At 39.9% G+C, this 27,886-nt stretch overlaps 2 protein-coding genes across 4 annotated transcripts in view; one reads left to right on the top strand and one right to left on the bottom strand.

Moving 5' to 3' along the window:
- Positions 1 to 12,104, bottom strand: part of NUDCD1 (NudC domain containing 1) — an 80,052-nt gene extending 67,948 nt beyond the window's left edge. Inside the window, exon 1 of one of the 2 annotated variants that reach the window (XM_061439131.1) lies at positions 11,830 to 12,104. In XM_061439131.1, coding sequence (XP_061295115.1) covers positions 11,830 to 11,947 — 118 coding nt within the window. In that variant the 5' untranslated portion in view covers positions 11,948 to 12,104. The remainder of the gene's footprint in view (positions 1 to 11,829) is intronic. The other variant, XM_061439130.1, reaches the window with a different exon arrangement.
- Positions 12,105 to 12,176: 72 nt separating this feature from the next.
- ENY2 (ENY2 transcription and export complex 2 subunit) lies at positions 12,177 to 22,596 on the top strand. 2 transcript variants are annotated; one of them, XM_061439132.1, is made up of 5 exons: positions 12,177 to 12,411; positions 13,765 to 13,841; positions 17,596 to 17,666; positions 18,876 to 18,950; positions 21,461 to 22,596. In XM_061439132.1, the coding sequence occupies exons 1-5, from the start codon at positions 12,406 to 12,408 to the stop codon at positions 21,535 to 21,537; spliced, it is 306 nt and encodes a 101-aa protein (XP_061295116.1). In that variant the 5' UTR covers positions 12,177 to 12,405; the 3' UTR covers positions 21,538 to 22,596. The 2 variants fall into 2 exon arrangements, with proteins under 2 accessions (XP_061295116.1, XP_061295117.1); XM_061439133.1 differs by having other exon boundaries at positions 12,240 to 12,339.
- The last annotated feature ends 5,290 nt before the right edge of the window (positions 22,597 to 27,886 follow it).

Genomic DNA, 27,886 nt, shown 5'->3' with positions numbered 1-27,886 from the left:
AAACTCAATGTAATAATTCATTTACGAGCTTTTAAGTAGGAGAGTAAGGTCTAGATTCAAATTTACAGAAGGTTTGCTGCTACTGCTAAGTCGCTTCAGTCGTGTCCGACTCTGTGCGACCCCATAGACGGCAGCCCACTAGGCTTCCCGTCCCTGGGATTCTTCAGGCAAGAACACTGGAGTGGGTTGCCATTTCCTTCTCCAATGCATGGAAGTGAAAACTGAAAGTGAAGTCGCTCAGTCGTGTCTGACTCTAGCGACCCCATGGACTGCAGCCTACCAGGCTCTTCCGTCCATGGGATTTTCTAGGCAAGAGTACTGGAGTGGGGTGCCATTGCCTTCTCTGTACAGAAGGTTTACTTATAACTAAATGTGGAAAACAGAGCAGAGCAAAGGAAACCCTGGAAGACCCACCAGGATGCTACTGCAGTCATCCAGGTAAGAATGGCTGAAGTTTAGAGACCTCCAGAGGTAAAACCATTGTAACTTTATGATGGATTTGATAGAGGCTGAGGAAACTGTTATTACATAACTCGAGGGAGTGTTTATTTTATCTGGAAGCTAAAAATACATACACACAGATTAGAAACAATCAATTCCTGGTTTTCTAGCACCACTGTGTGGATTAAACGCGATACTGCAGGAAGTATACACTCTAACATAATGGCGCAAAGCAGTAACACGAGGCAATGATACAACAAATACATTTTCTTCATACGCGTGCCAAAGACCTGGGCAATGCTGAACAAGCCAGAAACTTCTTAGCCCTTTGCCTTAGTACAAATGCATACTCGACTGTGAATGTACGGATCTGGAAAACCGTGTTAGGAAACCATGAAACAGTCTGTCTTGCTGCATTCTGACAAGATTATTTTATATAATTTATTAGGACACAAGAAAAGGGCACATTACATACTTAAAGTTACTGCATTTATCATGTCAATCATCTCAAGTATAAAAAGGCAGATAGAGGAAATGAAAGGAGAAAAGCAACATCCAGAATGTGACAGAGCTTAACCACTGGCAGGGCTCTTCTGCGGAGTCTACAGGAGAAGACGATGGCCGGGAGTCTCCAAGCTAGCTTGGCTCTGTGAGTTGACTGACGATCAGCGATCTCTTTAATAAAGAGCTAAGAAGTCAGTGTAGTAAACTATTTTATTATTGGAAATATACTACAAGAGCCCTACTGGAAAAGCCTTTTCCCTTATTCTTTTAAAAAGCACCTGGGGCCTAACAAGAGGGGAGTCTCCCTTAATCTTTACCTAACTTTCTTAAATAACATGCATGGGACCTCAAAAATCTATAGATTTTCATTCACAAATTGATTTATTGAATGTCTATTATGTGCCAGACATGGTGTTTGGCATTGAGCAAATACTGGTATATAGAACAGACAGGGTTCCTGGCCAAAGGATGCTAACAATGGCCACAATTACAGCTTCGTGTCCTTTTAGAACATACAATTAAATTGAATTACTTTACAAAGGTCACTTCGTAGACCATTTATCTTCTTTCCACCTAGTTGTTGAGTTTGCTGCTCTTTGCATATAAAGATGTGAAGAAGCCAGAGTACAAGTTTGTAGAGCTAGTTCTGAAGCAAATGCATAGAACAGGGCAAGACTAGATTTAGCAGCACTGCCCCGCCTAAACTCTTGTATATAAGCTTCTGTACCATCATACTTAGATCTGCTTTTCCCCAAATTTTCCTCCAGAAGAGCAGGCATGAATTTTATAGTAAACTTACACAAAACAATAGTTACACGGCTTTTCTCTCTCTTTATTTTAATTATTGCCTAAATTTTTTTAACCAGCTTTTATTCTCCTTGCCTTGAAGAAACAGCCCAGGGACCAGGAAGAGTGTGTGCTTTTGGGTCAGGTTAACCACTGATGAGCAGCTTAAAGGGTAAGTTACCTAAATGTCTACCCTGATTTCTCACCTGTCATAAAAGTGAACAATACTTACCCTATAAGTTATTGACAGGCTTATATTAAAAAACATGTGAAGAATTTGCTATATGATGCTTGAGAAGAGTGTTAATTTCTCTGTTCCTATTCTCCCTTCCAAGGCTAATTCTCACATAGCTGTTGATGATTTCCTTCTCTTCTGCCTCTTCTGGGCCCTTCCGCAGGTTGGTTATCTCCTTTTCACTGGCCCCTTCTCCTTCACCTAAATATGTCAAAAATTCCCCCACTCACAAAACACGAGAAAGGATTCCTTTGCTCTGCACTCAAAGCAGAGCCTTCTTCCGCCCTGTATTTCTCAAACTTCTCTAAATAAACAGTCTACACTCCCATTTTCTCATTATGCTCCTGAATCCATTTCAATTTTGTTTCCAGCTCTAATATTCTACAGAAATTACTCTCTCACTTAAAAACATGTATTGAGCAGCCAAGATGGAATAATAGTGGCCAGATTTAGCCTTCCCTCGGAAACAACCAGTAAGACAAAATAAATCAGACAAAATTATATAAAACAGTGATTTTCAAGACATGAGACAACAGGCAACAAAGGACAGTGATCCTTAAGAGATGAGACACAAATGAGGTCAGCCCTACCGTGCCCAGCTTGGTGCCCTGACTGAGGGTCCAGCCCACAGCACAAAGAGGGGCGAGTGAAGTAGAATGTGGCCGACTCCCTGGGTGGAGGAATCTGAACTGAAAAGTCTGGGGAGACCAAGGCAGCTACGGTTCATCAGGCAGAGTACCAGAGAAGAGAGCCGCAGAGAGAGCACTCCACAGATCTGCAGAGGCCTCTCTCAAATACTCAGCAGACGACGAATGGCACATGTTTGAGGAAACCACTCCAGGCCAGGGCAAGGACCAACTGAGGGAACAGCGATGGGAACTCACACAGGCTGGGAGCTATGATCGTTCCCATTAGGTAGACCACAGCGAACTCCTAATTCATAGGCAAAATACACAGAATGGTCCTGTCTCAGAGGTGAGGAATAATCAGCCACAGACTCAGCACTGCTCCAGACTAAGCTAAAAAAAAATTTAAGAAGACCCAGTGAAGTTAATGTAATAAATTCAAGTAACTCAACTGCATCACAGAACAAAGTTCAAGAAGATTTATAAGGATACAATAGGGTAAAATTCACAACTTTTTTCATCCAAAGATTACCAGGTTTACAAAGAGGAAAGAAAACAAAACCCACAATGAAGAGAACAATCATTCAACAGATGCCAACAGATAATGGTCACAGAAGTTATAATTAGCAGGATAAAACGTTAAGTATTGATTAAAGTAGATTCCAAATGTTCATAACTAGAGATATGAAGGATATTAAAATCATTTAAATCAAACTTCTAGAGATGAAAACTAGATGAAAAATACACTGGATGGAATTAATGACAGAATAGACATTGAAAAAGAAGAATGAAATTAAAGGCATGAAAACAGAAACTACCCAAAATAAAACAGACTTAAGAAACCTCTCTGAAGGTCCAGTGTTTAACACTCTGTGCTTCCACTTTAGAGGGCACAGGTTGCCTGGTTGGAAAATAAGATCCTGCATGCCACGCAGCATACCCAAAAAGCAACAAAAAACAAAACAACAAAAACAGAAAAAATAAAAAGAGCATTGATGAGCTGGTGTTTAACTTCTCATGATCTAAAAATGGGTTAACGAGGACTTCCCAACAGGTCCAGTGGTTAAGAATCCACCTGCCAATGCAGGGGACAATGGTTTAATCTCTCATTCGAGAGGATCCCACATGCTGCAAGGCCGCGAAGCCCACGCGCCACAACTGCTGAGGATGAGCTCTAGAGCTGTGAGCTGCAACTCTTGAGCCCATGGGCTGCAACCGCTGATGCCCACGTACCTACAGCCTGTGCTCCGCAACTAGAGAAAGAATGGAGACGACGACGAAGACCCAGCACAGCCAAAAAGGAATAAATAAATAAATAATGGATACCTAGATTCCTTAAAAGACTTCCCTGGTGGCTCAGACGGCGAAGTGTCTGTCTACAATGCGGGAGACCCGGGTTCGATCCCTGGATCTTCCCGACCTTTAAGATTCCTTAAAGGAGAAAACAAAGAAGGGAAAAAAAAAAAAAACCAGTAGAAGAAATAATGGCTGAAAACTTGCCAAAACTGATGAAAACTATAAATTCAGGGATCTAGGAAGTTTGGCAAACCCCAAGTACAAGAATTATGAGGAAAACCACATCAACACACAATATAATCAAACCACTCTAAGTCAGGATGAAAGAGAAAAATCTTTAAAACAGCCAGGGGAAAAAGAGATATCATGCATAAAAGAACAAAGGATAACATGATTTCTCATGAGAGACAATAAAAGTAATAGACACAGGGGTAAAATCTTTAAAGTAGTGAAGGAAAAAAACCCGTCATCCTAGAATTCTGTACATGGCAAAAAATATCTTTTGAAAATCAAGGCAAACTGTTTTTAGACACACAAAAGCTGAAATATTTCATCACCAGAAGACCCACACTATAAGAAATATTAGAAGTCCTTCAGGCAGAGGAAAATTATACAGATAACACTATGGATCAACATAAAGGAACGAAGGGCACCAGAAATGGCAACTATAGAAGTAAATACGTTAAGATTTTTCCCTCTACTTTTAACAACATCTCTTTGCCAGGAGAAATATCAATAACCTCAGAAATGCAGATGACACCACACTTATGGCAGAAAGCGCCATAAAAAAAAAGCCTCTTGATGAAAGTGAAAGAGGAGAGTGAAAAAGTTGGCTTAAAGCTCAACATTCAGAAAACGAAGATCATGGCATCTGGTCCCATCACTTCATGGGAAATGGATGGGGAAACGGTGTCAGACTTTATTTTCTGGGGCTCCAAAATCACTGAAGATGGTGACTGCAGCCATGAAATTAAAAGATGCTTACTCCTTGGAAGCAAAGTCATGACCAACCTAGATAGCATATTCAAAAGCAGAGACATTACTTTGCCAACAAAGGTCCATCTAGTCAAGGCTATGGTTTTTCCAGTGGTCATGTATGGATGTGAGAGTTGGACTGTGAAGAAAGCTGAGTGCTGAAGAATTGATGCTTTTGAACTGTGGTGTTAAAGACTCTTGAGAATCCCTTGGACTGCAAGGAGATCCAACCAGTCCATTCTGAAGAAGGTCAGTCCTGGGTGTTCTTTGGAAGGAATGACGCTAAAGCTGAAACTCCAGTACTTTGGCCACTTCATGCGAAGAGTCGACTCATTGGAAAAGACTCTGATGCTGGGAGGGATTGGGGGAAGGAGGAGAAGGGGACAACAGAGGATGAGATGGCTGGATGGCATCACTGACTCGATGGATGTGAGTTTGAGTGAACTCTGGGAGTTGGTGATTGACAGGGAGGCCTGGCGTGCTTCGATTCATGGGGTCCCAAACAGTTGGAAACGACTGAGCGACTGAACTGAACTGAACTGAAGAGGTAATTAACTATTTAAACAAAATGTTGAGTGCCTAAGAACTGATCCTTTCAAATTGTGGTGCTAGAGAAGATTCTTGAGAGTCCCTTGGAAAGCAAGGAGATCAAAACAGTCAATCCTACAGGATATCAACCCTGAATATTCACTGGAAGGACTGATGCTGAAGCTCCAATGCTTTGGCCACCTGATGTGAACAACCAACTCAGTGGAAAAGATCCTGATGTTGGGAAAGAGTGAGAGCAGGAGGAGAAGGGGGTAACAGAGGCTAAGATGGTTGGATGGCATCAACAACTCAATGGACATGAGTTTGAGCAAACTCCAGGAGATAGTGAAGGACAGGGAAGCCTGGTGTGCTGAAATCCATGAGGTCCCAAAGAGTCGGACACAACTTAAGAGACTGAACAACAACATAAGTTTATAGTAATATGTAAAAGTAAAACGCATGACAATATCATAAACGAGAGAAATGGAAGTATACTTTTGGTTCTCAAACTATACATGAAATAATAAAATATCATTTGAATGTATCATGTAATAATTTAGAGATGTACATTATAAACCTTAGGGGCGTGCCTGGTAGCTCAGTGGTTTAAAAAAAAAAAAAAAATCTGCCAGCCAGTGCAGAAGACCTGGGTTCGATCCCTGGGTTGCAAAGATTCCCTGGAGAAGGTAATGGAAACCCACTCTAGTATTCTTGCCTGGGAAATCCCATTGACAGAGGAGCCTGGTGGGCTACAAGGAGAGATCACTTCTGCCTTTTTCTTCCTCCCTGTTCCCTCCTAACTAACTCTGGGCCAGATACAGAAAGGAACAAGGGAAATTCTGGGGATGATGGCTAAGTTTAATTTCTTGATTGTGGTAACGACTTCCTAAGTGTATACAGACACTCATCAAAACTAACTATACAGTTAAATATCTGTAGATTATTGTCATTTATATCTCAGTAAAGCTGTTAAAGTGCTGCAATTAATATGCCAGCAAATTGGGAAAACTCAACAGTAGCCACAGGACTGGCCACATTCCAATTCCAAAGAAAGGCAATGTCAAAGAATTGAAACTACCACACAACTGTGCTCATTTCACATGTGAAACTGAAAGTTGCTCAGTCGTGTCCAACTCTTTGTGAGCCCATGAACTATACAGTCCATGGAATTCTCCAGGCCAGAATACTGGAGTGGGTAGCCTTTCCCTTCTCCAGGGTATCTTCCCAACCCAGGGATTGAACCCAGGTCTCCCACATTGCAGACAGATTCTTTACCAGCTGAGCCACAAGGGAAGCCCCACATGTAGCAAGGTAATGTTCAAAATCCTTCAAGTTAGGCTTCAACAATACATGTACCAAGAACTTCCACATGTACAAGCTGGATTCAGAAAAGGTACATGATCCAGAGATCAAATTGCCAACATAAGGTACATGATCCAGAGATCAAATTGCCAACATCCGCTGGATCACAGAAAAAAGCAAGAGAATTCCAGAAGAACATCTATTTCTGCTTCATTGTCTACGATAAAGCCTTTGACTGTGTGTATCACTACAAACTGAGGAAAATTCTTAAAGAGATGCAAATACCAGAGTACCTTACCCACCTCCTGAGAAACCTGTATGCACATCAAGAAGCAACAGTTAGAACCAGACATGGAACAACAGACAAGTTTAGAATTGGGAAAGGAGTACGTCAAGGCTGTGAACTGTGACCCTGCTTATTTAACTTATATGCAGAGTACATCATGAGAAACGCCAGGCTGGATGAAGTACAAGCTGGAATCAAGACTGCTGGGAGAAATATCAATAACCTCAGATATGCAGATGACACCACCCTTATGGCAGAAGGTGAAGAGAAACTAAAGAGCCTCTTGATGAAGGTGAATGAGGAGTGTGAAAAAGCTGGCTTAAAACTCAACATTCAAAACTAAGATCATGGCATCCGGTCCCATCACTTCATGGCAAATAGATGGGGAAACAATAGAAACAGTGACAGACTATGTCTTCTTGGGCTCCAAAATCACTGTGGACAGTTACTGCAGTCATGAAATTAAGACACTTGCTCCTTGGGAGAAAAGCTATGACAAACCTAGACAGCATATTTAAAAAGCAAAAAGCATCACTTTGCCAACAAAGGTCCATCTAGTCAAAGCTATGGTTTTTCCAGCAGTCATGTACCGAAGTGAGAGTTGGACCTTAAAGAAGGCTGAGCGCCAAAGAACTAATGCTTTCAAATTACAGTGCTGGAGAAGAATCTTGTGAGTCCCTTGGACAGCAAGGAGATCGAATCAGTCAATCCTAAAGGAAATTAACCCCAAATATTCATTGGAAGGACTGATGCTGAAACTCCAATACTTTGTCCAGCAAAGGTGAAGAGCCAACTCACTGAAATAGATCCTGATGCTGGGAAAGACTGAGGGCAGGAGGACAAGTGGAAGACAGAGGATGAGATGGTTAGATAGCATTACTGACTCAATGGACATGAATTTGAGCAAACTCCGGGAGATAGTGAAAGACAGGGAAGCCTGGCGTGTTGTAGTCCATGGGGTCGCAAAGAGTCAGACACAACTGAGTGACTGAACAACAAAAGCTGTTTGTTGTGTGTGATATAAAATCATCTATTACTAATCAGTCATGCTTCAGCCCCAGAGATGAAACACTGAAAGAAAAAGATGGATACAGGACTCTCAACACAGAATATAGTCTTAGCAGAGAAAACAGACACCAAATGCTGAGAAATTTGATAAAGTCTATGAAGAATCAGGTCTATGGAAAAGTACATATTCTAATTTGTAGAGATTTTATAGCATAGGTTCTAATAGTCAAGAAAGGAATCTGACTTTCTTGTAAACCAAGATGAAAAAATGGAGTATGAATTAGCTAAGTGAAAATATATACATTTACTGAGTGGAGAGTCTAGGGGAAAAAAAATATAAGAGAAAGGCCCAGAAATGGAATTGCTAGGTCAAAGGGCAGTAACATTTTATACAAAAGATTTTTATTGCTTAGTTCTTTGGGATAGAAAAAGACAAAGTGACATTTACTGTTTATGCAGTGTCACAGGGGGTAGCAAAGCGGGTTTTAGAACAATTTAACAACACATAAGACAAGAGAACAAAACTCAATGCTCTGAGCTCTTCGAGTCCAGACACCCCACCTTCATTCTCACATCCCAACTGCAGAGCTTCACACAGCACAGGTGCCTGCCAACAGTTTGTTGAATTAATAAGAACCCCCTGGGCTGGTTATAAAAGAAATCAAACCATCAGGAGGAGCAGCTCAATCATCTCACACCCTCTAGAAATGGCAGTTTTTAAAAGAATTAACCTCTTCTTCATCATCCTCAAGTAATTCTTAATGAAAGCTCCTCATGTGAACTACTGCAAAGCCTCCCAACTGGTCTCCCCGTCTCCACTCCCTTCATCGTCCAAACTCAATCTCCCAGAGCCTAGGAGTGAACTTGCTGTGGTTTAGTTGCTAAGATGTATCCGATTCTTTTGCAACCCCATGGACTGTAGCCTGCCAGGCACCTCTGTCCATGTGATTTCCCAGGCAAGAATACTAGAGTCGGTTATCGTTTCCTCCTTCAGGGGATCTTCCTGACCCAGGGATCGAACCCATGTCTCCTGCATTGGCAGGCAGATTCTTTACCTCCGAGCCACTGGGGAAGCCCCAAAGAGTGAACTCTTCAATCCCCAATTTAGTAATTTCCCTTCTCTACTTAAGACCCTAATGTAAATGACATCTCATCATCTCCACCTGTGCATCCCAAACAATAATCTAAGACCAATACTGGTGAAATGAGGGAGAAAAAGAATATCTTAGTTTTTTCACAGTGTACTCAAGAGGAATATTTATTGTGACAGTTTGCTTCCTGCTTTTTTGGTGTCAAAATATCCTTCTGATTATGAAAAGGTGGGTGAGGACATGACAGTTTTTAAGAAACAGCTCCACTAAGGAAATTAAAAAGCTGGTAAATCTATGACAGCTGAGCTTTACTTTGTAATTGCCCATGGAAAAGTCTGGGAAACACTGACTCACAGGATAAAAAAAAGCCAAAGATTAAAAAGTGCCTTCACCTATCTAAATCTTCTCACTCTCCCAGTAGATTTGTTTGCTCTTGCAAAACAGCAGTGCAGTAGTGCCCTGCACAGAGTCTAATTGTTTCCCCTTTGCTCAGGCTTTCCCAGGAATGGAATGACCTCAACAACTTCTCTCCTTCATTCAGTCTATGTACTGAGTATCGACTATGCCAACCACTGTCTCTACAGAGTGAGCACTGAGCAAAAGAGAAACACCACAGTGAGCTCCATGGAACTCACAGTCTAGTGCAGGAAACAGATATCAAATAAACAAAGAATTAAAAACTATAACAAGTACTGCCTTAAAGAGAATGGAATGAAGGTGCCCCAAATCGAAAGCAGGAAGACTCGTCAGGAAGGTACTATAGTTCAGGCGAGAGATATCAATGATTTGGACCAGGGTAGAGGCATGGAGAAGACAAGATTTTGAGTTGACAGGCTTTGCTGAGAAACTGAATAGGAGATTATCTCGCTGTCCCTCACTGTGCACACTGTTGAACCATGGTAGGCAAGGCATGAGCAGGGATAAGGGAAGAAAACTCAAGGAGTTGCAGGAACGGCAGACACATTTACTGTCTCCTGACTGGCACAGCAGCCGTAGAAACACACACACTATTTTCTCTTCTCATGGTTCACCTAGCGGACACAGCTATAACGCAGCCGCAACGGCTTCTCAGGTGGTGCTTATACAGGGCACTGAACGTGCACAGTACAATAAATGGTCTCAGCTGTTATGTAACTACGTATTCACAAAACGTGGGCAAGAGCGAGAGGCCGTGTGGCGAGAGTCTGATCACTGCTAATTTGCTCCTTCCCTACAGAGGTTAAAAAAAACAAGAAATACACCAAAGATAAAGCACAAACGACTATGTCGACCTGCGTTAGAAGTCTTCCCATACATACCCACTCTGCGCTTGATTATACTACTTGCTTTGGCCAGTGGAACAACAGCAAACTTACTGCGAGCAGAGCCTGAAAAAACTCTTGTGCACTGCTTGTCTCTTGGAATAAGCCTGTGGCAGCCTGCTGGATGAGACCATATGGAGGAAAACCAAGAAGGGAGCATCTGAAACCATCTTACAGCAGCCTATAGCCAGAGAACACCAAATGTATGAGAAAGCTGAGTTATGACTAGAGCCGCCTAGCTAACCTGTAGACTTATAAGCACTAATAACTGCTTACTGTTTTGAGCCACTGAGTTTTGAGGTGGTTTTTTAATGCAAGGCTAAATAACATGGAGTTATCATTTATTTATGTAAGGTGGGAGAAAGGGAATGAAAAGAAACAGCAAGCTCATTTTTTCTTATCCTGATCAACTCCTACCTACTCTTTACAGCGCAACTGAGATATCAACTCCCTCATCTAGAAGCTTTCCTAGATGTCTCTGGCCGGTTTGAGAAACATGGAAACACCATCACTATGTTTTGTACATATCCTGATCACTGCCTTACCATATCCTCCTGTAACTATCAGCTTACACTTTTCTTCCTAGCTAGACAATAGCAACTTTACATTACTGTGTCATATTCATCTTTATTGTATCAGCATGTACATAAAACAGGCTCTCAAGAGAGGTTGCTGAGTTTCTATAATTTATACATTAAACGAATAAACCCTTACTTGATACTATAAAACCTATTAACTCTAGATTATCGCTCAAAGTGTGATCCACTGACATGAATCAGAATCAGCAGGATTGTGTATCAAAAATGCAATCTCTGGGCTCTTTATCGTCAACTAAAATGCCACTCGTTACATTGTAAAAACATGGATGATTATTCCCGCCACCGACAGATAAAATAAGTAGAAGTGTGGATACTAAACCAACTCGTCTCCAATTTTTTCTCGAGATGTAGAGAAAAGTCCTACGACAGAGTCCTCAATCTGACAGCCTATAAATGCAACGGAGTTTCTCTTCTAAGAATTGGGTCTCAGCCAGAGGACAGGAGCAGAAGGTCTTCCAAAGAGGTGTGGCTTCTCAACGCACACAGGGGATGCTCCAAGAGCAAAGCCTGTCCTGAGCACTCTCTGCAGCAGGAATCAGACCAGGACCGACAGGCGGGCCGGGCCTAGGCAGTACCTCGGGCAGGCTCTCGGAGCCCGGGCAGCAGAGCCGAGGGCGGAACCCACGGTCCTGCTACGCCAGAGCCACTGGAAAGCGGCTCCCTAGGGGGTCGGGGAAGGGAGTCATTCTCCAGAGAAAGCCATGGTAAACCCCAGCCCGGCTTGACCGTGAGGAAAGTCACAGTCGCCTGGCTAGCCGAAGTCAAAAAAGAAGAAAATGAAGAATGGGTCGCGCCGAAGGAAACCGAAAGGTGAACGGAACAGAGGGCGAGAGGGTGCCGCCGCTTCCCACCTGCGTCAAGTTCCAGCTGGTAAGAAGGCAGAGGTTCGAGGGAGAGCTTGTAACTCTCGAAGCGGGGATCCAGCAGTGGTCTCTTCACCCGCAGGGAGCAATTAGCGGCCACCTCCATCGCCTTCCAGGGGCCCAGCGTGAGAATTAGTAAAGCTCTCGTTGAAAGGTCCGCGCTTCCCTGGTAGTACTGTGGCTTGGAGGCGGCGTGGTTCTCATCCCAGAAAACACTGCGGCGCAGCGTGCCTTCTGGGAAATGTAGTGCCCGCGAGAAAGTTGCCTCTGTTGCATGCTGGGATATGTAGTCTTTCGTGAACTCAATGCCCGTGCGACAGCAGGATCTGGACTCTCTTACCCAGAAGGCTGAGCGACCAAGAGGCGGCCCGCGCTGATTAAATTCTCACTTTATAGGCAGGGTAGCGAGACCCCGCCCCGGAAATGCGTGTGCTAGCTTTCTGTGTGCTTAGGTGCCCGAGCTACTGAGGGTCTAGGTCCGGGCAGCCGAAGAGTGTGGTAGGTAACGGTCGTCAGCGCAAGGGTCATTTCGTCGCTGGGAAGGGACGGCCCTCGCCCGCGGTGATGGTGGTGAGCTATGCCCGTGGTCCTCAGGGCCGGGACCCGGGCCCAGCCCAGGCTCCTTTCGATGTGCTGTCTTTCGTTAGCTTCCCCGACCCGCGCTCGCGGGCCTGTAGGGCTCTCCGACAGGGCGTGCTACCGGAGTTGGCCTGAAGCCAGTCCTCGCTTTGTTTTCTGGCTCCTCCCCTCCCGCCTCTCCCGCTGTCTCCGCCCTATTCTATTTTCCGTAAGACTGTCTGAACTGGGAGGGATCCCCTAGCGCCCTTGTTTTACCAGTGAGAAAACTGAGGCCTTTTAAGAATTGACTTGTCCAAGGTCACTATCCGTAGTGTCGGGCCGAAGGCAGGATCGAGTTCAGTATTCTAGGGAAGGTCCTGACTATAGATCTTAGTGTTATTTTGAAAATGTTAGCCTCCAACTGCAAAGGCAAACATATCCTAGTTCTTTCTCAACCTCTCCTTTTTCCTGTTGCATTAAAGAAAAAACACAACTCTGAAAACTCACCGCCACTCTCAGTTTTCTTAAAGGCGGCGAGTTGGGAGACAACAAAAGTTCTCAAGGTAGTGACAGATAAGTAGGGTAACGTTGGCTTATTCCAAGTTTTACAACTTAACCTTCCTCTTATTTCTACACCGCTTTGGTTGTCTGTTTTTACTGAAAATTGAGAATTTTCTAAGTTAGGAATTTATTTGAGGTTTCTTTTTTCTTTATGCCAACCTGCAAGTTTTGATAAAGAACATACACATCCACACACAGCTAGTTTGGCGGTTGTAATTCTGTACATCCTAGTGAAAAGTAAAGTGCTTAAGAGCCTTACCTGGAAATTTTGTCACCAACTGTACTTAATCTTTTATTGATATTCAGGTTATATAGCTTCCCCCAAATTTTGAATGCATTTAATTTAACAGTCAGTTGTTATGTGCTTGTAAAGTATTTGGGGGCTTCTGGGGTCACAGTATCTGAGTTCACTTTTCTATCTTGGTTCCTCAGTTTCCTCACCTGTAAAATATAAACTGTGTTACTACTACTTACATAAAAGAATAAGATCTGGGAATTAAATGAGATAAAAACAGATTAGCTCAGTGCCAGGCACATATGCATTTAACAAATGTACAGTAATTGTTATTATCCAAAGACTTATTAATGAAGGGTACATGGTGGGGGGGAAATTGTAAAGTTCATCATTATGACTTCTTGGGAAACAGTAAATAATATTAGAGTAATGACATTATCAACACATTGTTGAAATTTATCACCCCTTCAGTTGATAGAATGTTAAGTCTGTTGAGGTGCTAGCCTAGAGGATTTAGAAGACAATGCTTTGTAAGTGTTCTATATCTGAAAATACATGTTGATGTTCAGGTTAGCAAGATGAACAAAGATGCGCAGATGAGAGCAGCGATTAACCAAAAGTTGATAGAAACTGGAGAAAGAGAACGGTAAGTAATAGATTGTATTAATAAATTACATTTAACATCTTTAAATTATAACTTTGTTTTATTACAAGAATCTAGTTATCAAGTAACAATACTGATGTTAGTAGAAATAATTACAGAAAATTGAGATTATCCAAAACTTCAATTCCTAACATCAATTAAAAAAAAAATGCTTAGGTCTGTTCAATATGGCAAGACTTGGAGGGAAGTGAATCATGTACAAAGATGAACAGGAAATGACTCTCAAAAAATGTGTAACTAAAGGAGAAGAAAAATACATACCCAAATAACTGCTGTTGGAGATAAAATGTTGCCTAGTTTTAAGAGAGAGTCAACATAATGGAACCAGTTTCAGTTACCAAGGTCTCATATCCTCAGAGTGCATTTGCTGTTCTTACTCTCTGAAATATTCTTTCCCCCCATCTTTAAGTAATTCGAGCTCATTATCAGGTTTTAATTTAAATATCATCTCTTCCAGGAATCTGTTAATTCCCAAATACCTTGTTCTGTCATAGCATTTAATTACTTTGTATTATACTGGCCTACTTTGCTAGTTTGTATAAGTAGAGTTTCTCCACAGCAGAAACTGTATACCCAGCATCATACCTAGCATATAATTGGCCAAGTAAACATCTGAAGAATGAACAGGTTTCCACGTGCAGAGGAGAGGCTAAAGAATCAAAAAAAGGCTTCCAGGAGCAGGGTGATAAACTGTATGAGAGAAACCTAAGAGGGAACTTTCAGCTTCTACCTGGAGATTAAAATGATCAGTGAAGTCTCCCAGAATGGTGGAAGTGTTACTTCACCTGGGAGAGAAGAATTAGTGGTTCCCCAGCACAGTAAAAGAGAAAGGACAGTCTGGGCAGATGGAAACAAATATGCAAAGTCAAAGAAATTTGTTCTAATATGATAATATTCTGGGGGAACTGTGCAATTAAAATGTGAAAGACAGTAGACAGGAGAAATGTGGTTTTTGTATAATCAGAAATCTTTCCATTAAAAAGGATGAGAAACTAGCTCAACTAATGGAAATGTATAATATTGTGTTACTAAAAGTCTAGGGTTTGAAGGTACTTCAGGCACCACTGGGTCCAGTCTCTCAAAAATTGTCAGCAAAAATATGTCTTTATTTTCCTATCTCATATCTGCTTTCCTCTGTTGGCTTTATTTTCCAGAAGGCACTACGCACAAAGTGGCAGGAATTAGGAACTCAAAATTTACATCTCAACTAAGACTACCTTTCTCCTAGTCGTTTTAGCAATGTACTTAACTTGGTTACATCCTTGTTCAGTAATAGGCCATTCATGATCCACCTTGCCTAGCTCACATTTCCATTGCTAGAGCCCCTACCCAGATTTCTCACACTGGAGTTGTAGAGTGTATTTACTGTCAAAGAAATGGCAGAAAAATAGGTGGTAGGTTTGCAAAAACATTTGTTGACTTATCCTTGGATGGTGGGAGGCATTAAAAAATTTTAAGAGGCTGACTAGATCGTGTTGCACTTTAGGAATGTTATTTTGGCAGTGTGAAGGAGATTTGAAGGACTAAAGATAGATTGTGAAGATAGTATCAGGAGAAAAGTAAAAGAGCAAAAAAGGAAAGAACTTACAGTTTGTTAGTTTTTTGTTTTTTTTTTTAAGTAAAATCAACAACCCTTGATATGAGGAATGAGGAGGAAGAAAGCCTCTAGAACAGTGCCTTGGGAAACCAAAAGGATAGTATGGCCAGTAGTGGCTATAGGGGATTATGTATTGTTTTTCATTTGTCTTCATTCACATAGCTTTAAGTTACTGAGTTTCTACCATTTGCCATGTCCTGTTAAGGTCTGAAGATACAACAGTGAACAAAATGAAGTCTGTTCTTTTATACTGCTTACATTCTAATGGAAGGAGACAGAAAATACATGTGCAGTGTGTCAGATGGTGAGGAGTTCTAGAGGAAAAATAAAGCAGAGAATAATCAGGTGTGTTATAGAAAGGAAAACAAGTAGACCTCACTGATAAAGAGATCAGAAAGATTTGAGGGAGTGGGGAGACTCAAGAGCCATGGTCCTGAGACAGTATGCCTGGCTTTTTTTATTTTGGCCATGTTTCACACGCCTTGTGGGACCTTAGTCCTTCATCAGGGATGGAACCCAGGGCCCTACAGTGAAAGCACCGAGTCCTAATCACTGCACTGCCAGGACATTCCCTTGCCTGGCCTTTTGAGGAACCCATGGAAGCCACTGAGACTGAGTCAGTTGGGAAGAGAGAAACAGTAAAGTCAGAGACATCGCTGGGGAGGGGGCAAACCATGCAGGGTCTCTTAGGCTATAGTAAAGACTGGAAATTGCATTCGGAGTAAGCTGGGAGATCCCTGGAGGGTTTTGAGCAGGGAGAGGAGAAGGAAGTGCAGAGGGAAAGTGGCAGGGAACAAGTCAGAGGCTTTGGCAGCAGTCCAGTCAAAAGAAGATGGTGGCTTGAACTAGCTAGTAATGGCAGAGGTGGTGAAAAGCATTTGAATTTCAGGTATATGTTTAAAAACTGGAACCAGTAGGATGTGCTTATAGATTGGATATTAGTATTATCAAAATTACTGAGTGAAGGAGGCTGCCAAGGTTTCTAGCCTGAGCACCAAGACGAATGGAGTTGCCTTTCTGGTAAGAACAGCTTGAGGTGGAAGAGAAGCAAGAGTTGGGTTTTGGCCCTATTAAGATTAAATGACTTAATTAAACATCAAGATGGAAATGTCACGTAGTAGATGTTAGGAGTATTGAAAAAGAAGCAGTTTGGCTTGTGACTCGACATGTTTAAGCTGAGAAATGAGATGGTTTAGGTTGAAGATTGAGGCTTTGTAACAGTAGGTTTTGCAGAAGATAAAATATTTTTTTGCGCCCATGATGTCATCAGTTGTAATACATACCATTATTTTTTTAACCATTAAGAAAAGAAAATACTGCCAATTAAATTATGATAGGCAGGCCAATGACTGAATTGTTAAAATGTGGGAAAGTACAGTCTTAGAATTAATGAAATACCATAGTTAATGTAGTAACTAAAGTTTTTCCCTGGTGGTTCAGACGGTAAAGAATCTGCCTGCAATGCAGAAGACGTGGGTTCAATCCCTGGGTTGGGAAGATCCCCTGGAGAAAGAAAAGGCTATCCACTCCAGTATTCTTGCCTGGAGAATTCCATGGACAGAGGAGCCTGGCAGGCTACAGTCCATGGGGTCCCAGAGAGTCCGACATGACATGACTGAGCTACTAACATATAACTAATGTATAATTTAGAAGGGTAATGAGAAAAAGGGAAGGGGAAGTCTATAAGGTTGAGATATAATGGGGCAGTAAGATAGTTAATGGTTAAGAATTTGTAGTTAAAGAATTGATTCTGGGGTTTGAAGCTTTCAAAAGTATAGCTGCTTCAAACTCAACTAATACCCTTTTGGAGTTGTACAAAACCCACAATATTCCTGTTGGTGGAGGGAAGTAGAAAGTGTGTAAGAAGGGCCAACTAGGGTTTCTTAAGAAGTATTGTGTCCCATCCACTTGACTGAATTTTATTGATGATGAAAATGAGGCTCAGCATTTAAATTGACTCACATAAGATCAAAGAACTTTTTAGTGATAGAACCAAGATTAGGCCATGGTTAAATTAAAAGTTTTGTAACCAGAAGGCAGGGGATTTTTCATTGAACAGTGAAGTTTTGCTTCAAACATTCCTGTGTAAGATACTGTACGCTGCTGTAGTTTAATTAGGAAACACTTCTTTTTCAACAGCCTCAAAGAGTTGCTGAGAGCTAAATTAATTGAATGTGGCTGGAAGGATCAGTTGAAGGCACACTGTAAAGGTAATCAGTTTCATTTAGAAGATAAGCTAATTCCATTGCTCTCAACTGTGTGGGTCTGAAATTCACTAGAAAAAATTATAATCAGTGTTTTAAGATATATTGCTTGCTCAAGCATAGTTTTACACAAATAGAAAATTGAATCATGTGGTATAGACTACTTGCACTGAGTGATCATATGTAGATCTGTTGCTTAAATTTTAGAAATGTTTCTTTTTGTTTCTCTTAAAACAATTGAGGCAAGATTTCCTCTGGCATGAAATATCCCACCTTTCTCAGTGTGCCTACTGGAAGTGAAACATTAGTGATTCCTAGTCAGTTTTTCTTAATAATATGTTGAGCATGTTATGGCTGGCAGACTTATAGAAATATTATGTCCTGTCTTTAACAGTGTTATTTTTGAAAAAAATCATCTATAAAAGCTCTTAGAAAATTACTTATATTTTTTAAATTATAAAATGGAAGCTTGTTAAATTACTGGGTATTGATGATGATGCCATTAGCTAGATTCCACAAGTCACTAAGGTGAGCCTCCTTCCTTTCTGGCTCAGCTTTTGGCATGTTGGAATTCTGGATATTTATAATGAATTCTCATTGTAATGGTTTCTACAAATGATAATGATAATAGAGGCTTTATATCATTAATCCAAAGAAGGCAATGTGCCAAATTAACAAAAGCATAGACTTCAAGGTCAAATAGACCTTCGGTGTAAGACTGGAGCTGGATTTCAAGTCGTGTTTGAATGAGTTATTTAATTTTTAAGCATCACTTGCCTCACTTTCAAAGTGGGGAAAATGCCCAGGCCATTAGATAATCATGAATATTAAATATTGCAAAGCACCCAGCACATAATAGGGGTCCAGTAAGTGTTAACTCCTTTCCTCCTCCTCCTCCTCCTCTTGGTCCAACATAGAGAAGAGAACAAATGAGTTGTTCCATATTTTAATTTTGGACAATTTGAATTTACAGTTCAAATTCATTCTACTTGTTACAACTATTTGTCTTATGTTTTGAATCTAGTGAATACATGCTGTGTTTAAGGTTGAACTAAATCTTCATTAGAAAGAAAAAAAGAAGTGTCCTCTTTTTTTTTTTTTTTTTTAAAGACCAGTCTGGACTCTAAAAACATGATCTTAACCCTTCCTCTATGAAAATCTTTCTTACAGATAATGATTTTAAATGATATGATTTGTTTTTTGCTTTTGCATAAGAGGTAATTAAAGAAAAGGGACTAGAACACGTTACTGTTGATGACTTGGTGGCTGAAATCACACCAAAAGGCAGAGGTAAGGAATACAAATGTGTGAAAGGAAATGTAGGCTAAGACATGATTTGTTTTCTCTCTTGCTGGTTCAGGTTTTCTTTTCTTTTTAACAGGGAAAAGCACTCTTTCTAAAATTATGTGGGTATACTTGCATCTTCTCTTTGGGAAGAGTTATAGTTGCCTCGCCAACTTTCTTGCAGTTTTGAGTAACAAACGAGGTGTAAAATGTTTTGTACTCTTATAACAATATACACATATAAGTTGATATGGTTGTTAAAACAGATAATTTCTTAAATTTTGGATTTTTTATAGAGGCAAATATTACCGGAAGCTAGGATTTGTAAAGTTTAGCCTTATGTGTAATAATTCAGTGTTTTACAGCAGTCCCTGAGTCATTGCTCGCTTTCCTTATTAAAAATAAACAAAGTTGTCTTCTTGGGTGTCTAATTAAGAATCTGGTAGCTCCGTAACTTCATGATTGAGTAATTCATGTTTAAGACTCACTTCAGCTGCCTTCTAAATTTCTCCCTTTAATGCCTTGTTAAGAGAAATCAAAAGAAACAGAGGAAATAATGTTAAGTCTATATGTAATAATTAGGTGTGACTAGATTATTTTCATTTATTTTGAGGAAGGCAGTAGCGGGTGGTTGTAGTTATAAGTGGAAGCAGGTAAATTAGATAACCCATTAGTTGTTTCCTCACACAGAAGAAGTAAAAAGAATTAAAGTGTGAAAAGTAAATCACTTTAAAATTATTACCAGAGAATACTAGGCCCCTGAATTGCTACCACCTGGAAAGAGCTACAGTATCCCACGGTCCTTTCCAGCCATCTTTTAAAACATAACTTTGTCAGTCAGTCATATTTTGGGGTGGGGCAGTATTTATTGCCCTCCCCATGGATTTATATTTTTAAATAAATTTCTGTGTTTTGTTTCGACTTTTCTTCTGTAATTTTTGCTTAATCTGTTAACATTTAGGAAGTAAATCTGTTAACAGGGTAGAAATTATCTCTGCATTTCCTTCAGTGCTTGTGTGTTGGATATTTCAATCCCTTATAGCTCCCCTGCTAGAGAATTAGCAAAAAAGAAAAGTAAAAATAAATCTTTTCTTTTCATTGTTAAGAAAGTATTTTTTAAATTAACATATGGTAAAATTGACCCTTTTTTAGTGTCAGTTCTGTGAACTTTGTACACATGTATAGATTCGTAGTAAAAGACTCCCTCAAGCTATTCCTTTCTAGTCACACCTCATCTGTAACCCCAAGGCAGCTGATCTGTTCTCAGTCATCATAATTTTGAGTAAAAGTGTATTTAATATACATATTGATCACATTTCCAGTGGACTTAATTATGTAGTCCTTATTTCTCGGCAGGTTTATACTAAATTTATAAAGAGGAGTATTTGTCTTACTTGATTTCTGTCATTTGTGGAATTTTTTGTAGAAATACTGAACTATATCTGAAGATTTCATTTCCTCTGGATTCAAGCAAATAACATTAGAAGTTAAAGTTAATTCCTTCTTGTCCTTATTTATTAGTAGCCAAAAGGGAGGGAAATAGTGTAGATTTGATAACTGACATTTAATATTAAGTTTCAAGGATCAGGGCTCCCCCCACCTTTTTTTTTCAGCTGTGCCTTGCAGCCTCTGGGATCTCAGTTCCCCAGCAAGGGAACGGACCTGGGCCAAATGGCGGTGAAGCCTGCAATCCTAACCACTAGGCCACCAGGGAACTCCCATTTCCCCATTTTTGGTTTAATATTCAGAGTAGATAATATAGTCAGTCACGATTCAAGATTTGAAACATGAACATATGACAGAAACAACTATTGTTGAAGCTCTTGCATCTTTGTTGATTCAAGAGAATTATATGCATTTATTTCAATACAGAATCACCAAATTATCTCCCCAAATATGCTGTATCAATTTATTCTCCCACCAGCCAATGTAACAGGGCCAGTTTTCCCTCAGTCTTGCCAATGCATATATTAGTGACCTTTGGATTTTAGCCAATCTGATTGGTAAAACATGCTATCTGAATGGTAGTTTTAATTTTCATTTCTGTTGTGAGGTTAAATTCTTTTGACATTCAAGAACTGTGTGCTTCTCCTTTCATCATTTTTCTGTGAGCCTGCTGATCTTTTTCCTATCAAGTTGAAGAAATTGTAGAGAGATTACCCTGTTTTTGTAAGAGTGCTTTCTCTGTTTTTTTGTTTGATTTTAACCAGGCTTATTAAATTGCATTTGAATCAGATTTAGCAATCTTTTACAGCCTCTCTTTCAGAAAGGCCTTTTCTATTCCTAGTGTAAAGAATTTTCACATGTGAATTATATTTTTAGGTATTGGATAGTTCTTTCAAACAATAAATTTCAAATATACTTTATTATCTCAGATGTCTTTATTTTTTTTTTATTGAAGCGTGAGGGTTACTTATGAAATTTCACTTGGTAATCCTGAATAAAATACCAGATCTCAAATTGATAAATATTAATTGGAATCATCTTACTCTTATGTTTTTATTTTTATATTTCAGCCCTGGTACCTGACAGTGTAAAGAAGGAACTCCTACAAAGAATAAGAACATTCCTTGCTCAGCATGCCAGCCTTTAAGATTGAATTAGATTGTGTTGTTTTGTGGTTTTATTTCTAAAGTAAAACTTGCCATAAATTAGGAATCGATTTCCCAAAATAAAATCCTTTTTTGTATGATGGTATACAGTTTTCAGTAATGATGTATACATTGTATTGATTTTTTTCCCTAAATGTGTTATTTTAATAAATATCTCATGAATGAGTTTGAAGTTTCCTTGGATTTTGGAATAAATGGGACTTTATTAATAATTCATCAGATTTGTTGAGAGAAAAGTCAGCAATTAATATAGTTTAAGTGTTAAGTATGTAAATGTTAAGTAAGCACATCTCTGTACTAACAATTTAGGAGAAGTAAGCAGCCTCTTCTGATTGTTTGGATGTAGTATATGCCTCTTTTGAATCCCTATATTTTATAATATATGTCCCATCTTGTACTATGGATACCTTATTTCTTATTTGTTATAACGCTGAGGGTTAGGACTGGGTCTTACTCATCTTTATGTGCCTTCCTTATTCCTCAAAGAATTTACCATCTTACTGGAAGAGAGAACATTTGCAAAGTGGCTCCATACCAAGCTCCTCTCACATACTCTACTCATCTGAACTTTGAAAGCAGAAACTAAATTGCATCCCCACATACTAAGGTCAAGAACGAACTAATGGGAAATAATCTCCACCCATAGCTTTACTCTGACATCAAGATTGCCAAATCCATGGACTTTTGTCTGTTCTTACGTGAGCTCTGCTGGAAAATGAGAATGTTGACCATCCTGCCGCTTGGAACTCTTCCTACTTCTCACGTTGTTTAGACCTCCCACTGGAACCTCCTTCTGTTTCTTGTGGATACCTTTCGCTATATGGAACTTTAAATAATGATGTTTCTTAGTGCTCCCTCTGGGCCCTCTGCCTAATGATATGATTTCCTGGGCAGATTCCAGGAAACTTGGGTCGGACGATGGCTTCAAATACTAACAAATTGATAAATGGTAAACTGCATCTCCAGCCCAGCCTCAGGATCCATATACTCAACTGCTATGGATCAGCTTCCTTGAATGTTCCATAAACACCTCAAACTGACCACACCTAAGAGTGATTTTTTTTTTCCTCTAGTAACTGCCCATACTGTGTTTCTATTCTGTCTGAATGATTCTCCCAGACATACAGATTACCTGAAAGTGTTAGTTGCTCAGTCGTGTCCGACTCTCTGCAACCTCTCGGACTGCAGCCCACCAGCCTCCTCTGGGATTCTCCAGGCAACAATGCTGGAGTGGGTAGCCACTCCCTTCTCCAGGGGATCTTCCCGACCCAGGGATTGAACCAGGGTGTCCTGCATTGCAGGCATATTCTTTACCATTTGAGCCACCAGATTACTTGAACTTGTTAAAACACTGATTCTGAAGGTAAGGAATATGGCACCAGATTGTGTATTTCAGACAGGCTTCTCAAATGTGCTCATGCTGGTAATCAAGACCATTTTGAGTGTCACAAGATTGTAAATTGTCAACTACCTGCCCTCTTAGGCCCTCTTAAGTTCAAGCCCAGATTATTGCAGTAGGCTCTTAATATTTCCTTGTTTCAGTTGCTCCATGCCTCCTCCAATATATCTTCCACATTACTACCTAAGTGACCTTATTAAAATTTCAAGCCTGGTCATTTTTATTCCCCTACTTGAGATTTCTCAATGGGTAAAGTTCAAGCTCAGCCATATCACCTAGGCTCCTCTTGAACTGCCATTTACTTATTTCTCTGGTTAAGAGTCCCAAAAAGGGCCAAGTTGCTATATCTATTTGTATATCAATGGTATATTGATATATAAAATGGTATATTGATATATAAAGATACATATATCTTTGTATACATTGATATACAGTAGAAAATCCACCAAACTGGGTAGCCCTCCTACCTAACTCATTCCTACTTGCCTTTCAGAATTCAGCTTGTTGCCAGCATATTCTGATGTTTCTTGCTCTGTTTCGATTCCCTACCACTTTTTCTATGAGAAGCACCTGTTCCTGATTTCAACACCGTGGTTTTCCAACTTGAGCATGCAACTCCTGGAGGGGAAAAAACTTGACTTTATTTTGTATGATACTTATTTGTGGGTGAATGGACAAAGCAATTAACACATGAATGAACTAGTGAACAAACATGGGAGCAAAAAAGGTAACAATACAGTTGAGTGCAGATGAGGAAAGCATTCATGTTAATTTTTGGATCATGCTCTAGAGATACAAATTTCTGATGAATTTATATTTTAAGTGTAGTCATTGAACGAACTGGACTTAATTATGAAAATTTGAGTCCAAGACACACAAAATCATAAAATTACCCGAAAAGATTTTGTTTCACTTCATTTCTTATAAAGCAATGATCCAAAGTAATGATAGTTATATTCACCAGTATGCTACCGATTATCAAAAATGAAACAATCTTAAGTGGTACATAAGTGTTGAACAATTAGTTTTTATTTCATAGTACTGTATATGAAAGCAAAAAATTGCTCATAGAGATACTAGTTTAATAGCTCGAAAGAAAATATGAGAAAATGGAAAATATTTTGAAATGGAACAAAAATAGCTGAATTGAAAATTCAAAATACTAAGGAGCCTAGCTTTAAAATGATACCGAGAAATTCCCCGCTATCTCTAGGTTTTTTGGTTTTTATTTTTGACCTCTTAGAAATTATCCTGTAGTTTTCATCTAGAACCATTGATATCTTTCAAATAAACCAACTTTGTATATATCTTGACTCACATCATTGATTTATGTTAAATTAGGAATACATCTTTTAAAAATTTTGCACCCTTTCATGCTCATTAGGAGATTACTGTTACATGACTGTGCCGAGTGAGTAAAATACTCATTAGGATTACCATAAGCTTCTCTTGTATAGGATTAAAGAAGACCCAAGTAAATTATTTACGTAATTGCTTTGCTCTGGCACCACAAGCGTATCATTTGGTTGAGCAGTGCCAAGCCTGGGCCTGGGTGATGTTGGGGATTGGTAATTGGATATGGGACTTACATAACTTGAAAAAAGACTCCATCTAACTCAAGAGAATTGTGACAGCTGCTCAGTAGCTGATGTTGGAAATGATCCAACATGTGGTTTAACCCTTCTTGTAAATGGCTATCTCATGTTACTCAGTGGCTTCATAAGACCCTCATATTTATCATCAGAAACCACACAAAAGTTATTGGATGAATCTGCCAAGAAAACAGGTGCAATTAGACAATTCGAGCTGTGATCTCATCTATTACACTGAATTATCAGGTAAGGCTGACTTTTGCCTCAGTTTCTTCATCTGCTAATAGATTTGATAATGCTGACCCTGGAGAGAATGAAAAATTTTTTAACTAAACATTATTAGTAGGATAAAAGCAATATGGGTAAATCAGAAAAAAAAAAATACAGATTCATGTTCAGTTCAGTTCAGTCGCTCAGTCGTGTCCAACTCTTTGCGACCCCATGAATGGCAGCACGCCAGGCCTCCCTGTCCATCACCAACTCCTGGAGTTCACTCAGACTCACGTCCATCGAGTCAGTGATGCCATCCAGCCATCTCATCCTCTGTCGTCCCCTTCTCCTCCTGCCCCCAATCCCTCCCAGCATCAGAGTCTTTTCCAATGAATCAACTCTTCGGGTGAGGTGGCCAAAGTACTGCCTAGGAAAATCTTTGTTGTTCAGTTGCTCAGTCCAACTCTTGTACAGCCCCATAGACTGTAGCCTGCTGGGCTCGTCTGTCCATGGGATTTTCCTCGCAACGACACTGGAGTAGGTTACCATTTACTCCTCCAGGGGATCCTCTTGACCTAGGGATTGAACTCACATCTCCGTCTATCCTGCACTGCAGGCGTATTCTTTACACTGAGTCACCCGGGAAGCCCTAGGAAAAACTGGAAATATGTAATTATTTACTATGTGTCTTCTAGATTTGTGTTGGTACAGGAATTACACTTGTGTAGAACGATGCTTTTATTTTTCAGGAATTTCTAAGTAATATTGCCATAAGAATACCTACAAAAATGCCTACATAATAACTTGATCAGAATAGAAAAAAAAAAAGAATCACTACAATGGCACTTAGCAAGGAAAGCTGAAATTATCTTTTCACCCTGATTTTACTATGACACAAATCTGTATCCCACTTATCTTTCTGGAGAAGGAAATGGCAATTCACTCCAGTACTACTGCCTGGAAAATCCCATGGACAGAGGAGCCTGGTAGGCAACAGTCCATGGGGTCGCAAAGAGTCAGACACGACTGAGCGACTTCCTTCACTTCACTTATCTTTTTATCTTCAGTGCATAACAAAGTACATAATAGAATTCCTAATATGTTCTTATAAATGAATAGATAAATGGCAAAGGAGAAAACCTGTTTATTCCAGACTTTGAACTATATTTGGTTATTCTGCTTATCAGTCACCAGGGGGCAGTTGAAGCCTATATTTTGATCCTCTCTGGGGCTCACTGAAATATGTTCTCATGTCAACAGGCCCAAATCCAGGCCAGTCAGCTTTTTCTAGAAGATAATGCAATTGAATTAAAACCTAATATAAAGACCTCAGAATGTGCTTCTGGTGTATATTAAGATGAAGCTACACTGAGATGCTATTTTACTGGGATAATAATAATGTAGATATTATTTTACTGGGATCATTTTCTGAAGCTAGTAATTCAGACAGCAAATTGATTTAAATAGCACAACTGAAATAATTATATTTCAGCTATTTTATCAAGAAAGTACAGTATGTAAATTCTTAATAGTTTCTAGTATGTTTTCCATCACTATGCTCCTCTCTCAGAAAGCCCTTTTAAAAGAGAATAATATTCATATTTTTCTCTTACAATGTAACTTTGTTTAATATATATATATGTGTGTATATATAAATATATGTGTGTATATATATATATGTGTGTGTGTGTGTGTGTGCGTGCATGTCATGAAGTGCTAAGTCACTTCAGCAATGTCTGACTCTTTGCGACACTATAGACTGTAGCCTGCCAGGCTCCTCTGTTCATGGGATTCTCCAGGCAAGAATACTGGAGTGGGTTGCCATGCTGTCCCCCAGAAATATATATATATATATATATACACACACACACACACATGTATATGTGTGTGTATGTATATATGTATTCACAAATATATACATATATATATTCATAAATAGAGCCTCATATAGTTCAAATGAATGCTGGCTTGTGAAAACAGTGAAGAAAGCCAATGAATCAAGGTAGATGGAATCTGCACTCATGGTGGATTGTTGCTCATAAAACAGTTTTGATACTGGACCTGGTACTCATCACATCTATAAATGCTTTGGCTTTCTGCCTGGGATCACGAGAATTAAGTGATAATAAGGGCCTTCCAGTTATTTTATACCTTTGTATTTTAAAATTATTTGTGAAGGGCACAGCTTTAAGAATTTATCCCTCCTAGACAGCTTCTTATATCAAAGTTGGGCTTTGGCAGCATAAGAGTCACTAAATAGAGTAATCGAACTAGAGATGTCCATTAAACCGAGCCTGTGTGATGTGCTTCCCTGGTGGCTCAGGGGGTAAAGCATCTGCCTGCAATGCAGGAGACCTGGGTTCAATCCCTGGGTCGGGAAGATCCCCAGGAGAAGGAAATGGAAACCCACTCCAGTACTCTTGCCTGGAAAATCCCATGGACGGAGAAGCCTGGTAGACTACAGTCCATGGGATCACAAAGAGTCGGACACGACTGAATGACTTCACTTACTTTGTGTGATGTGCAGGTGACTTAGGTAGCAATACAGCTGCCAGCAAATCTGGAAAACTCAGCAGTGGCCACAGGACTGTAAAGGTCAGTTTCCATGCCAATCCCAAAGGAAGGCAATGCCAAAGAATCTTCAAACTACTCCACAATTGCACTCATTTCACATTAGCAAAGTTATGCTCAAAATTCTCCAAGCTAGGCTTCAACAGTACACGAACCGAGAACTTCCAGATGTTCAAGCTGGATTTCGAAAAGGCAGAGGAACCAGAGATCAAATTGCCAACATCCGTTGGATCATAGAAAAAGCAAGAGAATTTCAGAAAAACATCTGCTTCACTATCTATTCTAAAAAGCCTTTGACTGTGTGGATCACAACAAACTGGAAAATTCTTTTAAGATATGGGAATACCAGACCATCTCACCTGCCTCCTGAGAAACCTGTATACAGATCAAGAAGCAACAGTTAGAACTGGATATGGAACAATGGACTGGTTCCAAATAGGAAAAGGAGTATGTCATGGCTGTGTATTGTCACCCTGCTTATTTAACTTATATGCAGAGTAAATCATGCGAAATGCTGGACTGGATGAAACACAAGCTGGAATCAAGATTGCAGGAGAA

This window comes from Bos javanicus, chromosome 14, assembly GCF_032452875.1.
Source record: "Bos javanicus breed banteng chromosome 14, ARS-OSU_banteng_1.0, whole genome shotgun sequence".
Classification (NCBI taxonomy): Eukaryota; Metazoa; Chordata; class Mammalia; order Artiodactyla; family Bovidae; genus Bos; species Bos javanicus.
This window is presented reverse-complemented; position numbering and strand designations above follow the sequence as displayed.

What these genes read in the sequence shown, in the direction of transcription:
- ENY2 (XM_061439132.1), top strand. An exon ending in GTTGAAGGCACACTGTAAAG is followed by an intron (nt 17,667 to 18,875) that starts GTAATCAGTTTC and finishes CTTTTGCATAAG; the next exon opens with AGGTAATTAAAGAAAAGGGA. An exon ending in AATCACACCAAAAGGCAGAG is followed by an intron (nt 18,951 to 21,460) that starts GTAAGGAATACA and finishes TTTATATTTCAG; the next exon opens with CCCTGGTACCTGACAGTGTA.